Genomic DNA, 23369 nt, shown 5'->3' on the forward strand with positions numbered 1-23369 from the left:
GCTCATCTGTTCAGAAAAAGGTGACTATTATCACACAGTACATTATGTTTTAATTCAGGAAAGCGATGTTTTTTAAATGGTCTGTGCAAAATAATCTGTAAATAACTATCCACAGCTAGCTTTTGTATCCTAGTTGCATAATTTATAACTGGGCTGTTTATGTGGCATTGTTGTAATTCCTCTATTTACAAGAAATGCACTAAATAATGTCCAACACCAGGGTGTCATAGTTTTAAGGTATTTCTGTTGCCTCATAATTGATGATAAATTCTTACATAACCTTCATCACTGTTAGGACACAGGCAAGGGAGTTACCACTAACCAAGGCTAGCACTAAATAGTGTGGACATGTAGTTGACGACTACTCCACAGTTTTATTTCATTGCCTTTGGCAGTTGGAGAATATTTATGCAGACGACTTCCCTGAGGAGATTAAACAATTAGCTTACACTCCATTACACAAATGGCAGAATGGTTGATCGTGAGGAAGAAAGCTTTAGACTGCAGGAGCATATCAATGGACTGGTCAGGGCAGAAAAATGGCAAATTGAATTCAATCTGGAGAACTGTGTGGTAATGCACTTGGAGAGGACAAACAAGCCAAGGGAATGCACAATGAATGGTAAGCTATTGAGAAGTGTAGAGAAACAGAGGGGCCCTGAAGGTAGCAGGACAAATAAATAAAGTGGTTAAGAAGGCATACAGGATACTTCCCTTTATTAGCTACATTTATTGGACTATAAGAGCAGGAAAGTTATGCGAGAACTGTATAAAAGACTAGTTTGGCCACAGCTAGAGTAGTGCACACAGTTCTGCTCACCACATTACAGGAAGGATGTGATTGCATTAGAGGGTACAGTGGAGATTTACGAAGATGTTGCCAGGACTGGTGAATTTTAGCTATGAGGAAAAATTGTTTAGACTGGAGTTGTTTTGTTTGGGAAATAGGAAGCTGAGGGGAGATTTAATTTAGGTGTGTAAAATTATGAGGGGAAAGGAAGGAACTATTTCCCTTAGCAGAGGTCAGTAACCAGGAGGCATAAATTTGATAGGTAAATAGGTTGATAGGTAAATTGGCCATTGTAAATTGCCCCTAGTGTAGGTAGGTGGTAGGAGAATGGTGGGGATGTGGTAGGGAATATGGGACTAATGTAGGATTAGTATAAATGGGTGGTTGTTGGTCAGCACAGACTCAGTGGGCCAAAGGGCCTATTTCAGTGCTGTATCACTATAACACTCTCTCTATAAATTTAAAGTCATTGTTAGAAGAATTTGAGGGAAGTTGAGAAATGTTTTCACTCAGTGGGTGGTGGTGGAATCTGGAATTCTGTGCCTGAAAAGATAGAAGAGGCAGAGCCCCTCATCGCATTTAAAAATTACTTGGATATGTACTTGAAGTACTGTAACTTAAAGGGCTGTGGACCAAGAGTTAGAAAGCAGGATTAGGCTGGAGAACTCTTTCACATCCAGCACAGACACGATGGGCCAAATGGCCACCTTCTGTGATGTAAATTTGTATGATTCTATGATTTCGTAATGAAGCAGACTGTAAATGGTCTGTGGTAGTGAGAGGCTTGATTGGCGTCCATTCTTTATGATCTTGCAGCAGGCCACTTGCTATGCTGGAAACAAACTCAACAACTGTTTCTGTGTTGTATAACTCTATGACTCTATAACAATATAAATAATTATTTGCCAACTTACTGGTTGCCTGCAGCTGGAATATTGTGTCCAATTCTGGGCAGCATACTTTAGAAAGGACATGGCAGGCTTTGGAGAGGGTAGACAAGAGATTTATTAGAATGGTTCCAGGTATGAGGGATTCCAGCTTTGTGGATAGACTGGAGATGCTGGGGTTGCTCTCCTTAGTGCAGAGAAGGCTAAGAGGAGATTTGAGAGAGGTGTTTAAGATCATGCCAGGTTTAGATAGAGTAAGTAAAATGAAACTGTTTCCAAAAGCCAATGAGTCGATAACCAGAGGGCATGGATTTAAGGTGATTGGTAAAAGAACCAGAGGGGACATGATGAAAATAATTTTTCACAACGAGTAGTTAGGAAAAGAAAAGAGAAGGGTAGCAGTTTTGATTAAGGAAAATATTAGTGCTAAAAAGAGAGAACGTCTTTGAAGGAGAAAAGACAGAATCCATTTGGTTGGAGTTCAGAAACAGTAAAGCATCTATTTCATTACTTGGTGTATTTTGTACGCAGATTTGCAAAGAAATTCTGAGAGGTGCAAGAACTGTAGGGTAGGGTTAATGGGAGACTTTAACTACCCCAATATTGAATGCAACAGTGATCATGCTGAGGGCAGAGAAGGGGAGGAATTTCCAAAATGTTTTCAGGAGAATTGTCTTGATCAGTATGTTCCCTGGCCAACAAGGAAGGAGGAATTGCTAGATCTTGCCTAGGGGAATGAAGTGGGTTAGGTGGAGAATGTCACAGTCAGGAACATCTCTCGAATAGTGGTCATAGTATTGTAAGGTTTAGATTACTTATGGAGAGTGATCAGGAGCAATCTAGAATAGAAATACTTAATTAGACGAAGACTAATTTCTGTGCATTGTGGAGGAATCTGTTTGGGTAAATTGGAGTCAAAGACTGGCAGGCAGAAATGTAATGGAGTGATGGGTGATATTTATAGAGGAGATGGTTCAGGTACAGTCTAGGTAAAATAAGCCTTAGAAATAGGAGCAGGAGTAGGTCATTCCGTCCTTCAAGCCTGCTCCGTCATTCAATATGATCGTGGCTAATCTTCTACTTCAACTCCATCTTCCCTATATCCCTCGATATATCCTATCGATCTGTTACCTGAATATACTCAATGAGTGAGTGTCCACAGCTTTCTGGGAGAGAGAATTCCAAGGATTCACACCCCTTTGAGCCAAGAAATTTCTCCTTACGTCAATTTTACATGGCTAAACCCTCATTCTGAGAATGTGACACCTAGTTCTTGACTCCCCAGGCAAGGAAAACATCCTCCTAGCATTTACCCTGACAAGCCCCTTAAGAATTTTATATGTTTCAGTGAGATCACCTATTCTAGGGATTATAGACCTAGTCTACTCAATCTCTCCTCATAGGACAATCCCTTAATTCCAGGAATTGCATATCAGTCTAGTGGACAAACAGCTCGCTAGTAGGTACATTCCTACAAGAGTGAAAGGGAGGGCAACCTGGATGACAAGGAGTTGGAGAGTAGGATGCAGTAGAAAAAGGGGCATATGAAAGATGTCAGCTTGATAATACAAGGGGGAATCAGGCTTAATATAAAAAATACAGAGGAGAAGCGAAAAGAGACAGTATATGAATAGATTGGCGGCTAATAAAAGGGTCTTCTGTCGTCTATAGGCATATTAATAGTAAAATTGTCGTCAGTGGAGCGGAGCGGTTGAGCTGATTAGGGATCAAAGTGGAGATCTATTAGTGGAGGCAGAAAATATGGCTGAGGTTGTAAATGAGTACTTTGCATTGGTGTTTACCAAAGCTATGGTAAAGGATGACGCTGCTGGGATACTGGATGAGATAATAATAGATAAAGAGGAGATATGAGAAAGGCTGGTGGTATTTCACATGGTTAAGTAAAAACCCATCTGGTTCACTAATGTCCTTTAGGAAAGGAAATCTGCCGTACTTACCTGGTCTGGCCTACATGTGACTCTAGACCACAGCAATATGGTTGACTCTTAATTGCCCTCTGAAATGGCCTAGCAAGCCATTCAGTTCAAGGGCAATTAGGGATGGGCAATAAATGCTGACCTCGCCAGTGATGTCCACATACCACAAACGAATAAAAAAAAATCACCCATCTGGATGGGTTGCATCCTGGGTTGCTGAGGGAAGTAAGGGTAGAAATTGTTGAGGTGCTGGCCACAATCTTCCAATACTCCTTGTACAGGGGTGGTGCCAGAGGACTGGAGAATTGCAAATGTGTTACACCCTTGTTCAAAAAAAGGGAAAAGGATTAACCTGGCAATTACAGGCAAGTTTGTGGTGGGAAAGTTTTTCAAAACAATTCAAGAAAAAGTTAACAGACACTTGGAAAAGCTTCGACTAATAAAGAAGAGCCAGCATGGATTTGTTGAGGGCAAATCACGTTTAACTAACTTGATTGAGGTAACAGAGGGGTGGATGAGGGGAGTTCAGCTGATGTTGTGTATATGGATTTTCAAAAGGCATTTGATAAAGAATTAGCAAGACTGAAGCCCTTTGGATGAAAGAGGAAGCAGCAGCATTGCTACAAAATTGGCGAAGGCATAGAGAACAGAAAGTTGTGGTGAATGGCTGTTTTTCAGACTAGAGGGAGGTATACAGTGGAGTTCCCCAAGGTTCAGTACTAGGACATCTGCTGTTTTTGATATATATGATGGCTTTCAAAATCTGCAGATGACACATAGCTTGACAGTGTAGTAAACAGTGAGGAAGATACTAATAGATTTCAAGAGGAGATAGACAAGCTGGTGGAATTGGCTGAAATGTGGCAGATGAAATTCAATGCAGAAAAGTGTGGGGTGATATATTTTTGGTAGGAAGAATCAGGAGAGACAATCTCTGCTGAATGGGACAAGTTTAAAAGGCCTTGTTAGGGTATTTGTGCACAAAGTTATGAAGGTGCATGACATGTTAACAAAGCAGTTAATATAGCATATGGACCCTGGACTTTATTAGTAGAGGCATAGAGTACAAATGACAGGAAGCCATGCTAAATCTATATAAAACACTAGTATGGTGCCAGCTGGAGTATTGTGTCCAATTCTGAGCACAGTTCAGGAAGAACATGAGGTCTTTGAAGAGTGTACAGAATAGAGTTGTTCCAGGGATGAGGGACTACAATTATATGGACAGACTGGAGAAACTGGTATTGTTCTCCTTAGAACAGAGAAGGCTAAGAGGAAATTTGACAGAAGTAGTTAAAAATATGAAGGCTTTAGATACAGAAAACAAAGGAAACTGTTTCCAGTGGCTGAAGGATCGATAATCAGAGCGCATAGATTTAGGGGGATTAGCTAAGAAACAGAGGCGACATGAGGAAAATATTTTTGACGCAACAAGTGGTTAGGATTTGGAATGCACTGCCTGATAGTACAGTGGCAACAGATTTAATAGTAGCCTTCAGAAAGGAATTGGATAAATACTTGAAGGAGAAAAAAATGGCAGGGATATGGGAAAAGATCCGGAGAGTGGGAGCAACTATGGAAAGCGCCAGTGCAGACTTGATGGGCTGAATGATTTCCTTCTGTGCTGTACTATTCTATGGTTCTACAATGTGGAGCTGCAGATACACAGAACATTAAAATGTCATGAATATGAGCAAAAAATAATCAAGGCTAATGGAATTCTGGCTTGGACCTGGAGGACTAGAATTCAAGGGGGTAGAAGTCATACTTCAGTTATGCAAAGCCCTGATTCGACCACACCTGATACTATGGGCAGTTCTGGATACTGCACCTTAGGAATATATTGGCCTTGGAGGGAGTGCAGCATAGATTTGCCAGAATAATACCTTGGTTCCAGGGGTTAAATTACAAGGAAAAGTAATGCGAACTAGGGTTGTATTACATGGAATTTATAAGGTTAAGGGGTAATTTGATTAAAGTTTTCAAGATATTAAGGGGAGTAGATAGGGAGAAACTATTTCTGCTGTTTGGCGAGTCTAGAACAAGGGGGTACAGTCTAAAACTTAGAGCCAGAGTGAAATTAAGAAACACTTCCTCGTGCAAAGGGTGAAAGAAGTTTGGAACTCTGTTCCGCAAATGGCTAGATCATTTGTTAAATTTAAAACTGAAATTGATAGATTTATTTTAACCAAAGGTATTAAGGGATATGGGGCAAAGGTGGGTATATGGGGTTAGGTTGCAGATCAGCACATTGAATGGCAGAACAAGCTCAAGGGGCTAAATGTCCTACTCCTGTTCCGATAACTGTTTCAGTATGTTGTATTTTGCGTACAAGCTCAGCAAGACAACTTGAATCAAGTGAACATTTCTCTTTCAGGCACAATAAAATTTTAACTTACCATCATTCCACGTTAGAAAAGTCATTTGTCATTCAAACTGGCTTGAAAACACACCACCTCACATGAAACTATCTTCAGCAGCCCCCCCCCCCCCCCCCCACCCCAAAAAGTATTATATTTTCTTAAAATTTGCTAAGGGAGCAGCTGAGACCCGGCTTAGAAATGAGAGATTTTGTATGTGACTGAGCCCTGAGGCAGTAAGAAGGAAGATGGATTTTCTCGCTTTTGTTCAGTTACACCAGGTATGCTGACCAGCAAGTTGGCAATTAAACTGTAAAGGATAGTTCCAGTTAAAATGTGGCTTATTAGCCACATGTAGTTGTTGACTACATGACCTCCACTTTCTCTGTGACATGCCAAAAAGCATACTTTCTCATATATAAATGAACTCCTTTGAGCATTAGTTGAAAGCCAATTCTTTCAGTTTCTGAGAGACTAGTTTGAGCACCTGAATGCTATTTTTAAATGCTATATATCTTACAATCTTTTTTTGTTACTCCTTTTACACAGACTGCCGTTAATTTGTGCCAACCCCATGATAACTATTAAGTATGTTTTTTTATAATAACAAGCCACTAGGTGAAGATTATTGTAGCACGTGATTGTTTTAACATGGATACAAAGTTATGTTAATGCCATGATTCTACAATAATGATTAAAGGGAAAAGTGTAACTGATGGTAATCGTTCTGTAAGTATAATAATAATTTAAGTGTTATGCAAAAAAGGTTACTCAAAACTCGAGCAAAATGAGAAAAATTACAATAGTTTGGCATTTCTTGAATATTTTAAGCTTAAAAATATTTGCAAGTAAAGCCAGCCTATTATGAACAAGGGGTTTTAAATGAGAACAGAAAATGTTGGAAATACTCAGCAGGTCTGGTAGCATTAACGGAGAAAGAAACCGAGTTAACTTTCAGCGCCTTTCATTAGCTCCTTTCATTTGAACTGGGAAAAGTTAGAAAAAGTTAGGTTTTAAGCAAGTGAAAGGGGGGAGGGTGGGAAAAAGAACAAAAGAGAAGGTCTGTGATAGAGTGAAGGGCCGGAGAGATTAAATGACAAAAGGTTTTATTACGCAAGGCCAAATGGAGTGTAATGAGGCAAGTAAAGAAACTAAAGATGTGTCTAGAGGAGATGTGAATGGTTTTTGTTGGTATCCTTACATCTATGAAAGATGATGGACATGCAGCAAACAATCCATTTAGTTGGGGTGTTTTCTGTCGGTGCACCTTTGCTGATGGCTGTGAAAGCCAATCCTTGAGAGGCAGGTTCTGCCACAAGTGCTGCACATGAAGCTGCCAAGTGACACTGTGAGTTAAAAGCAAAATACTGCGGATGCTGGAAATCTGAAATAAAAACAAGAAATGCTGGAAACATTCAGCAGGTCTGGCAGCATCTGTGGAGAGAGAAGCAGAGTTAACGTTTCGGGTCAGTGACACTTCTTCAGAACAGTGAGTTGTTGTTTTTGGCATTGGCACCTGTTGCCAAGCTGCTGTAGCCACTGCTCGTTGTGGTAGTGCACGCCAGTCCACAGGATATGTTGCCATTTCCTTCTTTCACCAGCTAGTGACTCCCAGGTGCAATAGTCGACATTTAGGGCCTCATGTCACACTTGCAACATCCTCGAACGGTCGTCTGGCCCTGGCTACGTCACCATACAGAAGGTCCTTGGGTCTTCCATCCTGCTGTTAAGAAAGTGCTTCCGTTTTTTGTTAAATATCTTTTGATGATTCATATTTAAATGGTGGAAATGGATTCATTTTTTAGAAGATTGAAGATTTCATAGATGCTGGACTTTGTTTTTGCTGAAAAGAATCCATGGGCATGTTTTTTTACAAGGGTCACTGAGAAGTCTTGTTTGAAAACAACCTTTTACTGGAAGTCATATGCCTTAAGCTCAATAAACAGCAGAAACCTTGGTGACCTGGTGAAGATGTTTTCAGAGAAGTGACATGTCAATATTTATGAGGGTCAGGAGGTTCTGACTGACTGTGATTTCCCTTCTGAGATATCGTTTTGGTTCAATTGGGGTGTGGACAGTTTTTGAAAACAGTTGGAGAGTAGCCTACCAGAGAGCAGCCACCACCAGCTCATCCTTTTCCATCTCTTTGAGAAGACCTGAGAATCAAGCATTAAGAAATAGAGAAACTGAAGCAGAATTTATTCTGAGACACCCCTGGAAGGTCTGCCAGATTAATCCTTGATGCTGCTTGAAAAGAACTGCTCTAGAAAAGGTCCCAGTGACCCATCACTGTATACCCGGACGCCAGATCAAAAGGGACAACTGATATCCTTCCATATCTTTTTTTTCAAGAATTAGCAAGTATTTGGCCAAAGTATTCCTTTCTTTGTCTTTCTTTGTAACAGAGCTCTGCAGAGAGAATTTCTGTATTTTTTTCAGTGTGTATGTGAGTTTTTTTGTGGGGTATTTTAAAAGGGAACTTTCATATTTCAATCTGTGTTAGTGCTTTGCTTCTTTACTGGATAAGTTTTGTTTTATAATAAATTGATAATTTTGTTTATTAAAGAAACCTGGTTGGTATATTTTATTCTGGGATAAGGAGTAGAGTTTATGATTGACTGCATCGGTAACTAGGTAAACATTTAAAAATATATGTTGTGACCTGTAGAGAAGCGGGACTAGAAAATATAATGCACTCCTCCCGCCTTGATCGTAACACTGCAGATGTATCTGACCCATCAACACCACTTCTGTTTGATTAGTGCTAACACACTTGGGAGCTCTGCCTTTGAGAGGACTGCCGAATTTGTGATTTTGTCCTGCCAGGATATACCCATAATACGCCGCAGACAGCGAAGATGGAAATTATTGAGTTTCTTTTCCTGGTAGCTGTACAACAAGGTGCTGAGAACACGGGCCTTACAAACCATCAGCTTGGTCCTAAGGATCAGCTCAGTGTTATCCCATGCACATTTCACAAGTCAGACAAAAGCGATAGCTGCTTTTCCTATGCGTACCGAGCTCTGCATCAAGGGACAGATTGTCACCGTGAACCTAAGTTAGCAGAAATTGCTAACCACTTCCAATGGTATGTTACTCAGTGTGTTCCTGGTGGAGATGCAACACCTTGTCCCATGACCACATTTTTCTTGACGTTTATAGTCAAGGAGAACAAATGACATGCATGGAAGAGACAGTCCATGAATTTTTGTAGCTGAGTTTCCGTGTGAGCTACCAGTGCAGCACATCAGTGTAGAGGAGGTCTCTGATCAGGACGTCATGTGTTTTTGACATCGCTTTCAGCCTTGATAGATTGTAGAACTTTACTTCTATCTAGTGTGCAAGTAGACTCCTTCCATATCTGCAGGGAAGGCAAAGGTCAGGAGCATGGAGAAGAAGATGCCAAACAGATTGGGGAGCTAGGATACAACCCTGTTTCACTCCATTCTTCACTCCAAATCTGTTGGAAATGGAGCCATCAAACTGTGCAGTGCAGTGCATGTTGTCACAGAAGGAGCGGATGAGACTGAGGAGCTTCGGTGGACAGACAATTTTTCCCAGTATCTTGTAGAGCCCTGCTCTGTTGATGGTGTCGAATACCTTAGTGAGATCTGTGAAAGTAAGATAAAGGAAACTCTGTTTCCTACACTTCTCTTGTCGCTGGCGTATGGTGAAGATCATGTCCACAGTAGATCTGCCGGCACAGAAACCACACTGTGCTTCTGGGTACGCTCGGTCTGCAAGTAAATGGAGTCTTTTAAGTATGACCCAAGCAAAAGCCTTCCCATGTAGTTGTTGCCATCTCCTCTGTCACCTTTCTTTTTGTATAGTGTGATGATTTTGGCATCACACATCTCCTGTGGAACAGAGCCTACTTTCCAGCAGAGAAGGAGAAGATCATAAAGATGTGGCAGTAGATGGGACTTTCCATGCTTGAGCAGTCCGGCTGGGATTTCATCCTTGCCAGGTGCCCTTCTGTTTGCTAGGCGGTCTATGGCCTTCTTGAGCTCTAGTGATGAGGGTTCTTCATCTAACTCATCCATGACAGGAAGTTGCGGGAGAGTGTCAAGTGCAGACTGGGAGATGTCTGACTCAGGAGTACAACTCACTGTAGTGTTCAGCCCAGCAGGTCATCTGCTTACTTCTGTCAGTGAGTACTTCACCATCTGCTGACTTCAGGGTAGCAACTTTGGTGATGGCAGTGCCAAGTGCCCTCTTGATCCCTTTGTACATAGCTCATAGATTACTTTTGTCATTTGCAGCTTGCATTTCTTGACATAAGTTGATCCAGTGTTTGCACAGTATCTCCTTGTCCTTTGCACGACTGTCTTGGCTATTTTAGGGTTATGCAGTGTCTTAGCTGTTGGGTTTATGTTGTGCATCATGTGGCTTTGTTTATCATGCAATGTCAAAGGGAGTGTAATGGGACAAGGAAAGAAACTAAACATGTGTCTAGAGGAGATGTGGGTGGCAGGATCCTGAATAGCTGCCATCCGAAAAGAAAATGAGAGAAATAAGAGAGGGAAAAAAAAACAAACCAGCAAAGAAAAACTAAAGCAAATGGAAGCAGAGGTTATGATCTAAAATTGTTAAACTTGATGTTGAGTCCAGAAGGCTGTAAACCAGTCAAACGATGAGCGCTGTTCTTCAAGCTTATGTTGAGCTTCATTGGAACACTGCAGGAGACCAAGGACAGAAACGTCAGAGTGGGAGCAAGGTGGAGAATTAAAATAAGATTCTTGAAACCTGCCTATTCTTTTGTCTTTTTCCCACCCTCCTCCCTTTCCCTTGTTCGAAACCTATTGCATTTCTAACTTTTTCCAGTTCTGATGAAAGGTCACAGACCTGAAACGTTAACTCTGTTTCTCTGTCCACAGATGCTGCCAGACCTGCTGAGTGTTTCCAGCATTTTTTGTTTTATTTTAGATTTCCAGCATCTGCAGTATATTACTTATGTAAGGGGTTTTAAGTGATTGGCTCCATAAAAGCTTTAGTTTATTGCAATTAATAATCTTTGAAGTAGCTGGTCTGTATGAAAAATAAATAGCATGATAGGAAGAAGAATGATGCAAGGAAATTTTTGTGGCATTGATGAATGCTTTTGCTTATACATGCAGGTATGTCATAATGAATAATAGGATTAGTCTCTTATTTCTCAGTTGTGATGATTGCGTGTAAATTAATTGAATTGTTCTTGTGATGAGAAATAACATTCCAGTTTCACTATTTTATTGCAAGCTTGTGCATTTGGAAAAATACAAAAAAATCAAGCTTTGAAATCAATGTTTTTTTTTTAATTTCTTAATGTATAACTTCAGTTTCCCTTGGAAAGTGCACTTTTCATTCTGTTAGGTTGTTGCTAGGTGGTAGGTGAGAAGAAGAAATAGCTAGGCAATGGGTTCTTACTTAAAGCCTTCTGTTGGATCAATCAATGGGCAATATTGACATTTGAGAAAATGGGAAGTTAAGTTACAGTGCAAAATTAATACTTGTGTCCCTATATAATAAAATCCTGTATTGTAAAATGGCGTTAGTCATTTCTATAACAACAAGTAATTGTTTGTAGACTTGTCATCCTTTACAGTCTGATTTGTCAATGCTAAACAAAATCCAGTTATGGCTGATATCAATTAGGTGATTGCCTGAGGAACACAATTTGGCATATGTATATTTATGTATGTGTGTGTATGTATTTTATGTGTATATATATATATATATATATGACAGCTTATTTGCACATGAAGCTTTTTATGCTGCATTTCTTTTCTTTTATATTTTAATTTGATTTATTACAACCTCATTGAACAAGCTGTCTATGTAAGCTTCATGGCTGAAACCAATTACTTGCTGAAATGTATGTTTAAAATCAAGGTGTGATAAGTTTTAAAATCTGTACTGTTAATTTAGCATGTCATTTGTGAGACAATTCGTTGCAATATAAATGTGAACAAAATAATTTTTGTATGTAATGATCTTTAAACAGGAATTTTAACCCAAACCAATAAATGTTGTTTAAACTGCAGGAACCATCAATCAAAGCTACTTGTCATTTACTGATGGCTTTTAATATGGTGGAACATTTTCTCAATCCAATTGAAATTAAAACGTTTAATAGAAAATTGGAAATAAAATTCCTTTTTATAAGCAGAAAATGTTTGACAGTATGTTTCTAATATATACAGTGGGCATCTTCTCACTGAATGACTCGTGTTTAGATGTTGATGGTAAAGTGCCTATCATTTCCAGGTGCATATAGCAAATGTAAAACCTGATTTTAGCCATATTCAGCCAAAATGTGGCTCGCTGGACAACGTACGTTATTCTCCCCTGATTGGAAACGTGAGTCACTTCCTTACTTTTAAAACTGACAGTTTATTTGACAGACAAATTCTGTAATTACTGTATAAAATGCTTAACAAGAGCACAGATGATATTGCTTGCTTGACTTTTTGATCAACAAGATTGCCTGTTTTCTTTGCATCATTTCATACAATAAGATGCTACTGTGAGATATTATTTAACTTTTCAAAACAATATATGGGTGCTCATGTCTTTTATGTTGTCCACATTGAATGTAGATACGTTTAATCACAGTCTGATTGTTTTACTTTAAGAGGCAGTAGCAAAGGTTTGCCGTGCGATCAACATTTACAGAAGCAATGCTACGAAAGGGGCATTTGATTTTCGCAACTACTAACAACTTCTACCTGATTTTGTATTATCCTCTCTGCTCATCCCCACCATCTGATGAATAATTCTCTTTCATTTCACTTGTCAGTAGATCAGATGTTGTAAATGCTTACATTTTAAAAAAATATTTGCATTAAAATATATTTAGTATCCAGATATCTCCAATCAAAGAGTTTGATTAGAATGTACACAAAATGGATTAGAGGTGTTTTAGACACAGTGAATTGTATAGTTTGGTATCCTATATTCTTATTCCCAGTTTCTTTACTAACTTTTCCAGAAAAATCAAATATAAATGTTAAGTGCATAAGAATTTTAGGAAGAGAAGAAAAATTATTTTTACAGATCTGCACAACATATCACTCAATTCCTCTTCTCTCTAGAAATGCATGTGTTCCCCTCGAATTCGTTTAAAAAGTTTGATTCAGTGGTATTTCTTGTCAACCTTTTCTATAAATTTATTGCCCTCTGGATGAGAGTTCTCCTCGAGCAGCACATTCTTATACTCTTAATGCTCACCTTGTCCCTCCTGGTATTTGAAGCCTTTATCAATTTCCTTGGATAGTTTTTGTCAATTGCCTTCTTAATCTTGAAAATTTAAATTAAATCAGCTCAGTGCTTCCCCCACACCCCTGCCCCAGCCCCCAGAGAAAGCATGCTCATCCTCCTTAGTGTTTCCTTAACCTTAATTTTCTGATATTGGACATTGTTGCTAGTGTTTGTTTCTGTACCTTTGCAAAGACAGGCATATCCTTCTTATCATTAGGTAACCATAAACACACACAGTATTCCAGGTGGAATCGAACAAATGCCTTATATGCAATTATAGTCTCTTTTAATTTGCACTATATTGCAGTGCTAACTCAACCCATTAACTTATTTGCCTTTGGTACTGCAGATATGTGCTGTGCACATAGTCCATAGATTTAGCCCCAAAACCTTTTTTCTTAACCAGCACTCTACTAATATTGCATTTATAGACAATCCCTCTTTTGGTTCCTTGCTCTCATAATAATGTGCCTTTAATAAACATTTAACTAGATCTGCCATGGACCAGCCCAATTACCTAAAATAGTAAATCCTTCCGAATTCATCTGCATTGTTCCACATTATTTACCTTGCCTATTACTTTTTTTTATTATTACCTACGAATTTGAGACTTTGTTCATGACACCTCCATTCAGTCTACATAAATAGCAATTGGCCCAAGCTTGACTCCCTGGGAAATCTCCTGTCGATCTTGAAATTCCTGGAGAGGGCTTGGTGTGGCAGATATAGGGTGGAGTGGAACAACTGTTTCCCCCACTCCCTGACCTAAAATCCTGATCCTATCTGAAATCCTAGGGTCAGAATCTTTTTAAATGTTTTGGATAAAGCTGCCTGAACAGGACAGAGTGAGAGAGGAGGGCTTTTGCTGCAAGACCTAGCTGCACCAAAGTCTAGAACCATCTTCCCTCGTATGACCAAAGCCCAGGACCCACCACCTCTCCCCAAATTAAATGAATGCCATTTCCCCTATCCAGTGCTACTAAATACCAGATACTTATCTCCAACTGGTACATCTTGCATGTCGTCTTCCCATCTTCCTGTGTATCCTCGATGTCAAAAATGGTAAAAGGTAATAATTCAAGGTTTAGCTAAAAGAATATATACAGAAAATGAATTAATCACTTATGATTTTCATAAAACAAAAGGACAGGATTTCCAAAGCACCAGTAGAAATTGCAGAGCACCATATAATAAAAATGGAATTTCATCTACTTATTTAATCAATGGTCCTAATTCTGTGCCCTACATGGAGCAGACACCCCGCTATTGCTCTAAGATAAATTTACCAACTCACCATGGGTAAAACCAACAGAGATTTGCTCAATATTTTCTTAGTCTTGCTTATATCAAACACTTCCCATCACATTTTGTTGATAATGCCCTTATTATTCCAAGACTACATATTCCCTGATACAGCATGAACAATAAAGTGGGAGATCGTGCAAGTAACAAAAAAAACCTAAAAGATTTACATAATTTTTAGAATAAAATGTCTGTTGCATTTGCCTTTCAATTTTCTAGTAACTCATTTTTGTAATACTAAATATATTTTCTCCTTTCTGATTCATTAATTCCTACTCTTGCTATTCATGAGCCATTTTACACATTTTCTTTCCAGTCTAAATTTTCCCCCCAGTCACCTTGCAACAGTATTCAATTCTGGCAGACCCTAGTCAGTTAATCACCTGCCCACTATATACCCTTAAAAATAACATAACAGTTTTTTCCCACTGTTGGTCTTCCACAAGCAATGCCTTCCCTCTCTTGTACTTCATGAACCCAACCAGTTGCCTGATTCCCCATGCTCAGAGGCCTGATGCAAGACCCTGCTCTAATGCTCGGGAATCCACTTGCAGTGTAAAAAATGAAAATCACAGGGTCACAGCATAATACTCCTTCCCACACTCTGGAATCATTATTAAGTCTCCCCTGTCACTGGGACAGTTATTCAGCAATCCATTCGCTATGGAAAAAAGGAGGAAATTACAACAACTCAGACCTTGGTGGTGGAGGCAGATTCAATCAGGGCTTTCAAAAAGAAGAGAAAAAAAATTGTAGGGCTACAGGGAAAGGGCAGGGAGTGGGACTAGCTAAATAGCTCTTGTAGAGAGCTGGCACTGACTTGATGGGCCAAATGGTCTCCTGCCATGTTGTGACCATTCTATCTTTCTATGTAAAGAGGAGAGAAATAGAGGTAAAGTTTGAAAGAGAGAACTAGAAGTGAAGAAGGATCCGGAGTGTAAGAAACTTTGGAGGAAGGGCAGGAGAGAGCTAGAGAATCAGAAGTGAAGGAAGAGCAGTAGATTGAATGAGAAACAGGAAGAATGTGATGAAGAAACAAGTAAAGAAAGGAGAGACATTGTATTTGCAGACTGACAGATTAGCCAAACACATGCATTAGTGGCCAGGTCTGATGTTCCTCTGTTCCACTTCAAAGTAGTGCCCAAAAATGGTACAATGCAGAGGATTAAAGGGTGTAAGCCCTTTAATCCAAATTTGTTTGTAAATTGCACACAAACTTCCTCTATGGCTTTTCTAGTATCTGCACCTGAGTAAGACTTAGCAATGTATATACAATGCACATAAATGGGAAACCTTGATACTTAAACTTCCTCTAATAACATCAGCTTGGGGTAAAATGCTCACTGGAAAACCCACCATTACTGATTCCAGAACTGCCATTTAGGTGCTACCTTTCTTAAGGGACAGTTTTATATAGTCAAGAAATTATTTTTGACATTTCAAATAAAATAAATTGTTGTTACTTCTGTTTGTGATGCAGAATGGCTGTTAGAATTTTACACTTAGTGATGAATACCATGTTCAGTACTGTGCCACCTGCCTATCTTTTGCTATATGGCATATTTGGAGACAGATGAGGGAAGTGAGCACAACTGCTAGGGTCTTTCACTCAGCCATCAACAACTGTCTCACTATCATGGAATAAGAAACTAATCTCTCCCTGACCTTATAACTGAATCACCTCTCTTGGAATAAAATGCAAACCTCATGATCAAACCAGCACCTTCCTTCTATTTCAGTACCATCATTCTTCATACTTTACACTTGAGATCCCTCTTCCTTCACCTACTGTTTAGTAACATTGTGCCACCTTCTCACCAGCTTCCTCACAGGTAAAGTGTAGGGACTTCTGGTCTGGTTTGGCTGTTGCTGCCATCCCATCCATGGCAGAAGGGCACACACACATTCAGATGAGAAGTAACCTTTAAATAAATGTAACCACCAACATGCAAATTGGAACTTTGTTGGAGTGTGTCTGAATAATAGAGCTCCATTAACTGCAAAAAGATCCTTCTGGTTCTCCCATGGGGCTTTTACTGTGCTTGCCCCTTTAACGATGCTGGTGCCTTTAGATCCTGGGATGTGCCCATGCTCCCTTTTATATCTTTATCGCTGCAGCCAAAATATGGCTTATGGCACCTTCTTTAAGTGATGCCTCAGTAAAGTTTGGCACTCTGCTCCTGGAGAATATATAATGGAGGAAATGGAGAAAGAGGAAGGAAATGAAAATATAAAAACCACAGGACACAGGAATCTGAGAGAAGCTATTACAAAAATTAGAGAGTAGCAACACAAAACTAAATATAAAAATCTCTTGCTTTTGGCTGACAAAAACATTACTAAGCTTCTTATACCAAATGAGACACCATCTTGTATCCCATATTGATTAATAAAATAAATGACTGACTGAATTACTTTTGGCTACTTTTTAATAAACATAAAACTGTAAACATCCAGAAAATCGGGCAGCACTGTTTTAGTAACGCTGGAAAATGAGAGAAGAGAGAAACATTGTTGTGGAGGAGGGAGTTGTTTATTGTGATGACCGAATTGAGGGGAAAAATAGAGATGTCCAACACAGATAAAACCTTTCTGGGTGGGCTGGCCTGTTGAGCAGGGATAGTGAAAAGGAAGCAACCTATTGGAGGAAAGTGGAAGAGAAAGTTCTGTTGAGGCAGAGGGAAGGATAAGTGGTAAAAGAGAGACTCCTATTAAGTAATAGAGGAGGGAGATGAGGAAGAGAAATAAAAACAAAAAATGCTGGAAATATTCAGGTTAGCACCAACCATGGAGGGAGGAACAGAGTTAATGTTTCAGGTCTGTGACCTTTCATCAGAACACATCTTGCATGTTGAAGGCAGAGAATAGCTTGTGCATATCCACTTTACTTGAATTGCGCCTCCCAGTGACTTGTAATAAAATGTTATTAACATTGGCTTTGGAAAGCTCACCATCCTTCCTATAAACTGAATAATGATGTATGATCATGTTTAAAATCATGAAGGGTTTAGAGATGGTAAATAAAGTGAAACTGTTTCCAGTGGCTGAAGGGTCAATGATGAGAGGGCTCAGATTTAAGGTGATTGGCAAAAGAACCAGAGGTGACATATGAGGAAAACACAACTAGTGATGGCCCTAAGTTAGGAGTTGGAATGCACTGCTTGCTAGGGTGATGGATATGGATTCAATAGCAGCCTTCAAAAAGGGAATTGGATAAATACTTGGAGAAAAAAATTGTAGGGAAAAAGAGCAGGCGAGTGGGACTAAGTGGATTGCACTTCAAAAGAGCCAGTGCCAATGGGCCAAATGGCGGCCTCCTATATTGTACTATTCTATGATTCCATAATTATTGGTATCATCATGAAAATGACGGGAAGAAAAATGCACCAGATTCTCTGCACTGTGTTCAGTTCACTGGTTGTGAATTTATCAGTCCATTCAATTGTCCATTTCTACTTGGTCCTGTTCCAGGTATAGATTCTAAATTTGGCTCCTGCTGAAATCTCCTGTAGCATCTAGTGGTAGGACAGGGGTTTGCGGCCTCAATTTTCAACATGTTTCATTCCTAATCTCCAGCACATCCCACCCCCAAGGTGAGAGAGATGATTTGGTTTTCAGTAGCATTGATAGAGCAGCCTACCTTTCCTCCTTGATATGTAATATAGAAGATGTTGCCAAAACCTATTTGTTGCTCCTTTAAAATTAATTATCAGATATTAATTATTAGGAATCACATTGTTATATTGAATTGATAGCCACATAAAACATGACACATGAAATGTTGTCTTTAATCTTCACCACTTTGGCTGATTGCGTACACCAGAGTTAAACAGCTAAATGACACTGTTACTGTGTTGTGTTTTTATTTCTACCGTTTCATCTTTAATTATCTTCTCACGTTTACCTGCATTTCGCAGCAATAGCAAATCTTTTTCCTGCAGATGCTAGTAGTTACTTGTCTCAGCAAGTAATCCTCCAATCAGTGTCAGCACTTCCTCCACTGGTCCCCATTCTTATGGAATTATTGTGTAGCTACAAATTCCCTCCAGAAAAACTCAGCAACTGGCCTTGGTATTTAACTACTATTTCATTGAATTAGTCATTGCAACATCACCCAGTCATTTAATGAGCTTTCTTGAGATCAGACGTTTTGTTGAACAACTATAAAAGCCAGATGACAAATGTCAAACCTGTCAAGAGAACACAAAAGGCTGGTTGTGTTTCTATGGTTTCAACAAGTCAAGCCTTTAAGCTAATGGTTACATTTTGCTTATGGCAAAGAGGTGATAGTTTTTCTATCACCATTGCATGTCAGTTCTCAGTAAATCAGAATCAGTCAACAGAAAACTAGACAACAAAATATCAACTACATGTCATAAGTCAAGAATGCTGACCTTGTTTTTTAAATTTACTATCTCATCCATCTTACAAAAATATTAATCTGAAAGTAAAGCCATGGTAGTTGGATTCTGTCTTTTTTTTATTCCTAATGTCCTAGACAGTTTCAGGAGCTAAGGAGTGAAATGCTACAGCAATTGCTGTAGCAATGTCTGGAAAATTTTGTTTGCATATTGAATCAAATAAACAAATCCAGATTTTCTGGAGACCCAATTCAAAGATGGGCTAAAATAACATCTACCTTGAATTGTTAAATTACAGCAAGCTTAAATATCTACAAAACTTGAACGTACCTCTTTTGCCCTTTTTCCACACCATCATCATTGTCCACTTGTACATAAGATAAATAACTAACCTACACTATTGCCTTGTCTTTTGCTGTTTCAGTCAATACCATTTAATTCTAAACTTCTTTTCAACTTGTCTTTTAACTGTATGTAGCATCGCAACAAGCCAAGTTATTTTTGATTGAAATATTAATGGAGATTAAATGGCATAATCTGCTTCCTTGTATTGTTGCTGTTTTTTCATTTGGACAGCTGAGCTAAAATCTACCAAAGACAAAGCTGATGGCAATCTCCCTTCCCTGCTGTTGATCACAGGTTGCTAAAAAGTGTTCTTTAGCCATTAAAGTGTAGTCCTTGAGCACAATTTTCTTGAACTGGAGCGCATCAAGAAGCTGCGAATTGAGTGCGGATAATGTATTAATTGGTTCAACGACAGAAACATTCTTATTGAATCAACATAGCGAGAGCTCAGCATTGCTACTAACTTGAATAATGCCCATCCTCGGAGGGTTTGGCATAGCAATCCTGCAGAGAGTGTGCTGCACACCCCGACCGTGTTATCTCACCCTAATCTGAATTTGAAATATCTTTATCTTTGAAAAATAACAATATGGCAAAAACATTCTGTTAATGTTCATTGTTTTAACCAAGCAGATACGTTATGTTTTGATCATGCATTAACCTTCTAAGTACTGAAAGCCCCCTGTGCCTTTAAAAATACATGATGCAAATTTTCCAATATAAATTATCAAGTACCATTCGAATATAAGTTACTGCAGAATATTTCTTAAGCATTTTTTCAATAAACTTAAAGGATGATAATCTTATATTTTAAGCATTTTACTGCAGTCCTAAGAGGTTCCTCTGGCTTGAGGGGCCGAATGGCCTACTCCTGCTCCTAATTTGTATGTTTGTAGGTTAATTAGTGACTTTCTGTTGATGCTAAAACATTGTTCTCATGTTCTTCAGGTGCAAATAGTTACCAAGAAAATAGATGTGAGTCACATCACGTCAAAGTGTGGGTCTTTCAGCAACATACACTATAGACCAGGTACCTGTTGCCTGTTACCTACTTGGCTGATCTTGGACACGAGCTTTACCATTCTATTTATTTACAATATATTTCAAAATATTAACTTTGTGTAGGTGGAGGACACATTAGAATTGAAAGTCAGAAACTGGATTTTAAGGAAAAAGCTCAACCCAAGGTTGGCTCGCTTGATAATACACGTCATACTCCAGGAGGTGGAAATATAAAGGTAGGAATAGAACTGGGCAATAAAGGTTGTACTTAATGACATAGTTCAGCCTTGCTTGATTAAACTATTTCTTCAGTCTTAAGTTTCTTCAGCCTAATTCTGTCAGGTGCAACCTCATGTTTTCTTCCTCTTCGCTTCTGTAAACATGAGGCACCCCATTTATTTCATTACTTTACATCCTCCAGGACATGCTCTGGCCAACCTCTGGGTACATGCCTTTAATAATGGTATATGCAACTTCAAATAAGCAATTGGCATGATCACTAGATTATGGTTCTCTAAACATTATTGGCAATACTGGAAGGCTGTCACTGAACACAACATCGGAATCTTGTCTGCAAGTTAAGAATGGCAACATCTAAAATCTTTAACTGGACTACTGTTTCTTGTATTTCCTTGACAGACCTCTGGTACCTTTGATATTCAAACATGGGTGTACATTCTAATCTCCATGCTTCCAGTGTTGCATGCTAGGGGTGCATCTTGGTAATTCAACTGCAATCCTAACATGTGATGTTCTGTGGGAGAGCTGGAAAAGAACATTTATCCTGTGGTGATGCTATATTGTGCAAAATAAAAAACTCGGTATAGTAAAATGGAATATCACCAGTTATAATTTCTTTCCTATTGGCTACCATTGTCTCCACCAGAAATCTGTATATTCTCTTTATTTTCTGAACAGATCGAAAGTCACAAGCTTAGCTTCCGTGAGAATGCCAAGGCTCGTGTGGACCATGGAGCAGATATTGTTACTCAGTCCCCAGGACGATCTGGTGCAACAACTCCTCATAGACTCAGCAACGTCTCATCTTCTGGAAGCATCAATTTAATGGAATCGCCACAACTTGCCACACTTGCCGACGATGTTACTGCTGCACTAGCCAAGCAAGGATTGTGATTTTGCTCCACAAAATTTTAATTGTTTGTTTGTAGCATGTGCTTTGAGCCTTCACAAGCTCAAAGTGGGATTGTGTTTATTTCTTTCAATTAAATATTGATCATGTCCTAAGACTATAGTGAATAAAAACAAAATCTTGTTTCATTCATGCCAGGTTTCTGGCTTTAAATGGATACAACTATTGTACACCACACATAGCAATGTTGTTTCTTAGCTCTACTTGCATGGACTGATGACAAATGCATTTACAATGTTTAATGCCTGAAGGCACTGTTGAAATGGATCAGTACTCTGAAAGCAGTTGACATGCTTTATTCCCAGTTACTCATTCAATATTGAGCGAGTTTGTCCTTATAGGCGAGGGAAGGCATCTATTCTTAATATTTATTGCAAGATGAATAAATTATTGCATACTTGTGTTACATGGGAATAAAAGTGTAAGTGCAGAAACTAGTAATATATGTAAAGAATCCCTGTACTTTTAGTTCGGGAAAGAAAAGCAGTCTAGTAAGTTAAGCAACAGAAGTATTAATGTCAAAACATGACATGAACACAATGTTATTGTGCCCATTCACAAGGTCATGGTATTTGGCATTTTTACAGTACAAGTTGTAACAAAAATGGGAATGAAGTTGCTCAGAACTATCATGCAGCTACTTTAAATAGGATGCATTTCCTATGCTGAGGATTTATATCTGATTAGAATGTCAGTTCATTGCTAGATTTCTATATATGCTGACTTTTCATATTCTGTTTGATCAGCTGTTTGATACAGTATAATAGATATCCTGTGTGGCAAGTTGTGTTATCCCTTATATACTTGAAGTTATGCTTTTATTCACAGTATCTGTGTTTCTGCACCTTTTGGTGTTACTGTTTAGGATAAGGTAGCTGTTAGCAGTTATACTTGTTAGATTTATCTCTCAAAAAATTAGCATGAAGAGCTCATTGTAACAACCAAAAGCTATGACCTTGTTTTAGTGCCAGATGCAAGTTTGTTGATGTATTGCTAGCTAAAAGATTTCAAACAATTGCTTTGTAGACTTTTGATGTACTGAGGGGGTCACAGTAGCATTTGGTGTGCACTGTTTTCTGTTTATTACACTTGGCAAGCCTGTTTAAGTAGTGGGTGCTTATGAAAGAAGGTGCTTTTTAAAATATATATATAATTTTATATATATATAATATATATAAAAATATATATATTATGTGTATCAATCATGATCAGGATGTTGGAGTATTTTCGTTCAGATTTGTTGACTTCAATTCAGAATTACTGTAGTCATACAGGATATTTCTCTGAACTCTTAAGTCATCTTAGTGGATTGTATTCTCAGTTTTTAGTTAAAATTAATATCTGAAAATTCATTTGTAGCTGAAGAAGGAATGACAAGTTTAGAATGCAATCAGAGGTTGTAGAGAGGCAGTATCTTGTTTCACAGAGGTGGATAGACTATATCAAAACTTATAAAAATTGAACCTGAAAGTATGTTTTGTAAATGCTGCAAATGGACAGTGTCTTTAACAAATATTAAACAAATGAAGACCACCTTTTTCACTAGCCTGTAAAAAATACATTGAAAAGTAAATTAATCTTTTGTTGTAGAAAACAATGTATTTTAAGATTATCTGAATATGTTGAAAAATGCTGCATATTTTTCATTTTTTAAAAATACAGCTTGTATTGAACAATACAGAATACTGTCTAACAGGAAGTAGTGGAAACTTTGTGAAAGTCAGGTATTAAGTGAAGGTCTGAAGTTTATGATTTTAATTTCCTGCCATATTACTCCAACAAAATTTTGAAAAATGTTACTTCAACTTTTTACAAGAGATGAAGGAAAAGTGGGGCAAAATAAGATGCTATGTCCTGGTATATGCTGTGGGATTTTAATGTACTTTAGAGAAGGTGTTTCACGTCCTGTCATTCTGGAGTCTGTTAAAACAGAATGATATTTTGGGATTGGCTAGTGTTAGCTTGTACATGTTTTAAGTCAAATTTGCACTTGTGT

The 23369-nt window shown here is 38.5% G+C and overlaps 1 protein-coding gene across 1 annotated transcript in view; it reads left to right on the top strand.

The window, feature by feature from the left end:
- The window catches only part of map2 (microtubule-associated protein 2), a 409127-nt gene extending 385758 nt beyond the window's left edge, over positions 1-23369 (top strand). Inside the window, exons 19-22 of the mRNA XM_068035858.1 lie at positions 12221-12313; positions 20170-20251; positions 20347-20459; positions 21142-23369. Coding sequence (XP_067891959.1) covers positions 12221-12313; positions 20170-20251; positions 20347-20459; positions 21142-21357 — 504 coding nt within the window. The 3' untranslated portion in view covers positions 21358-23369. The remainder of the gene's footprint in view (positions 1-12220; positions 12314-20169; positions 20252-20346; positions 20460-21141) is intronic.

Source organism: Heterodontus francisci, chromosome 7 (genome assembly GCF_036365525.1).
Source record: "Heterodontus francisci isolate sHetFra1 chromosome 7, sHetFra1.hap1, whole genome shotgun sequence".
Taxonomy (NCBI): Eukaryota; Metazoa; Chordata; class Chondrichthyes; order Heterodontiformes; family Heterodontidae; genus Heterodontus; species Heterodontus francisci.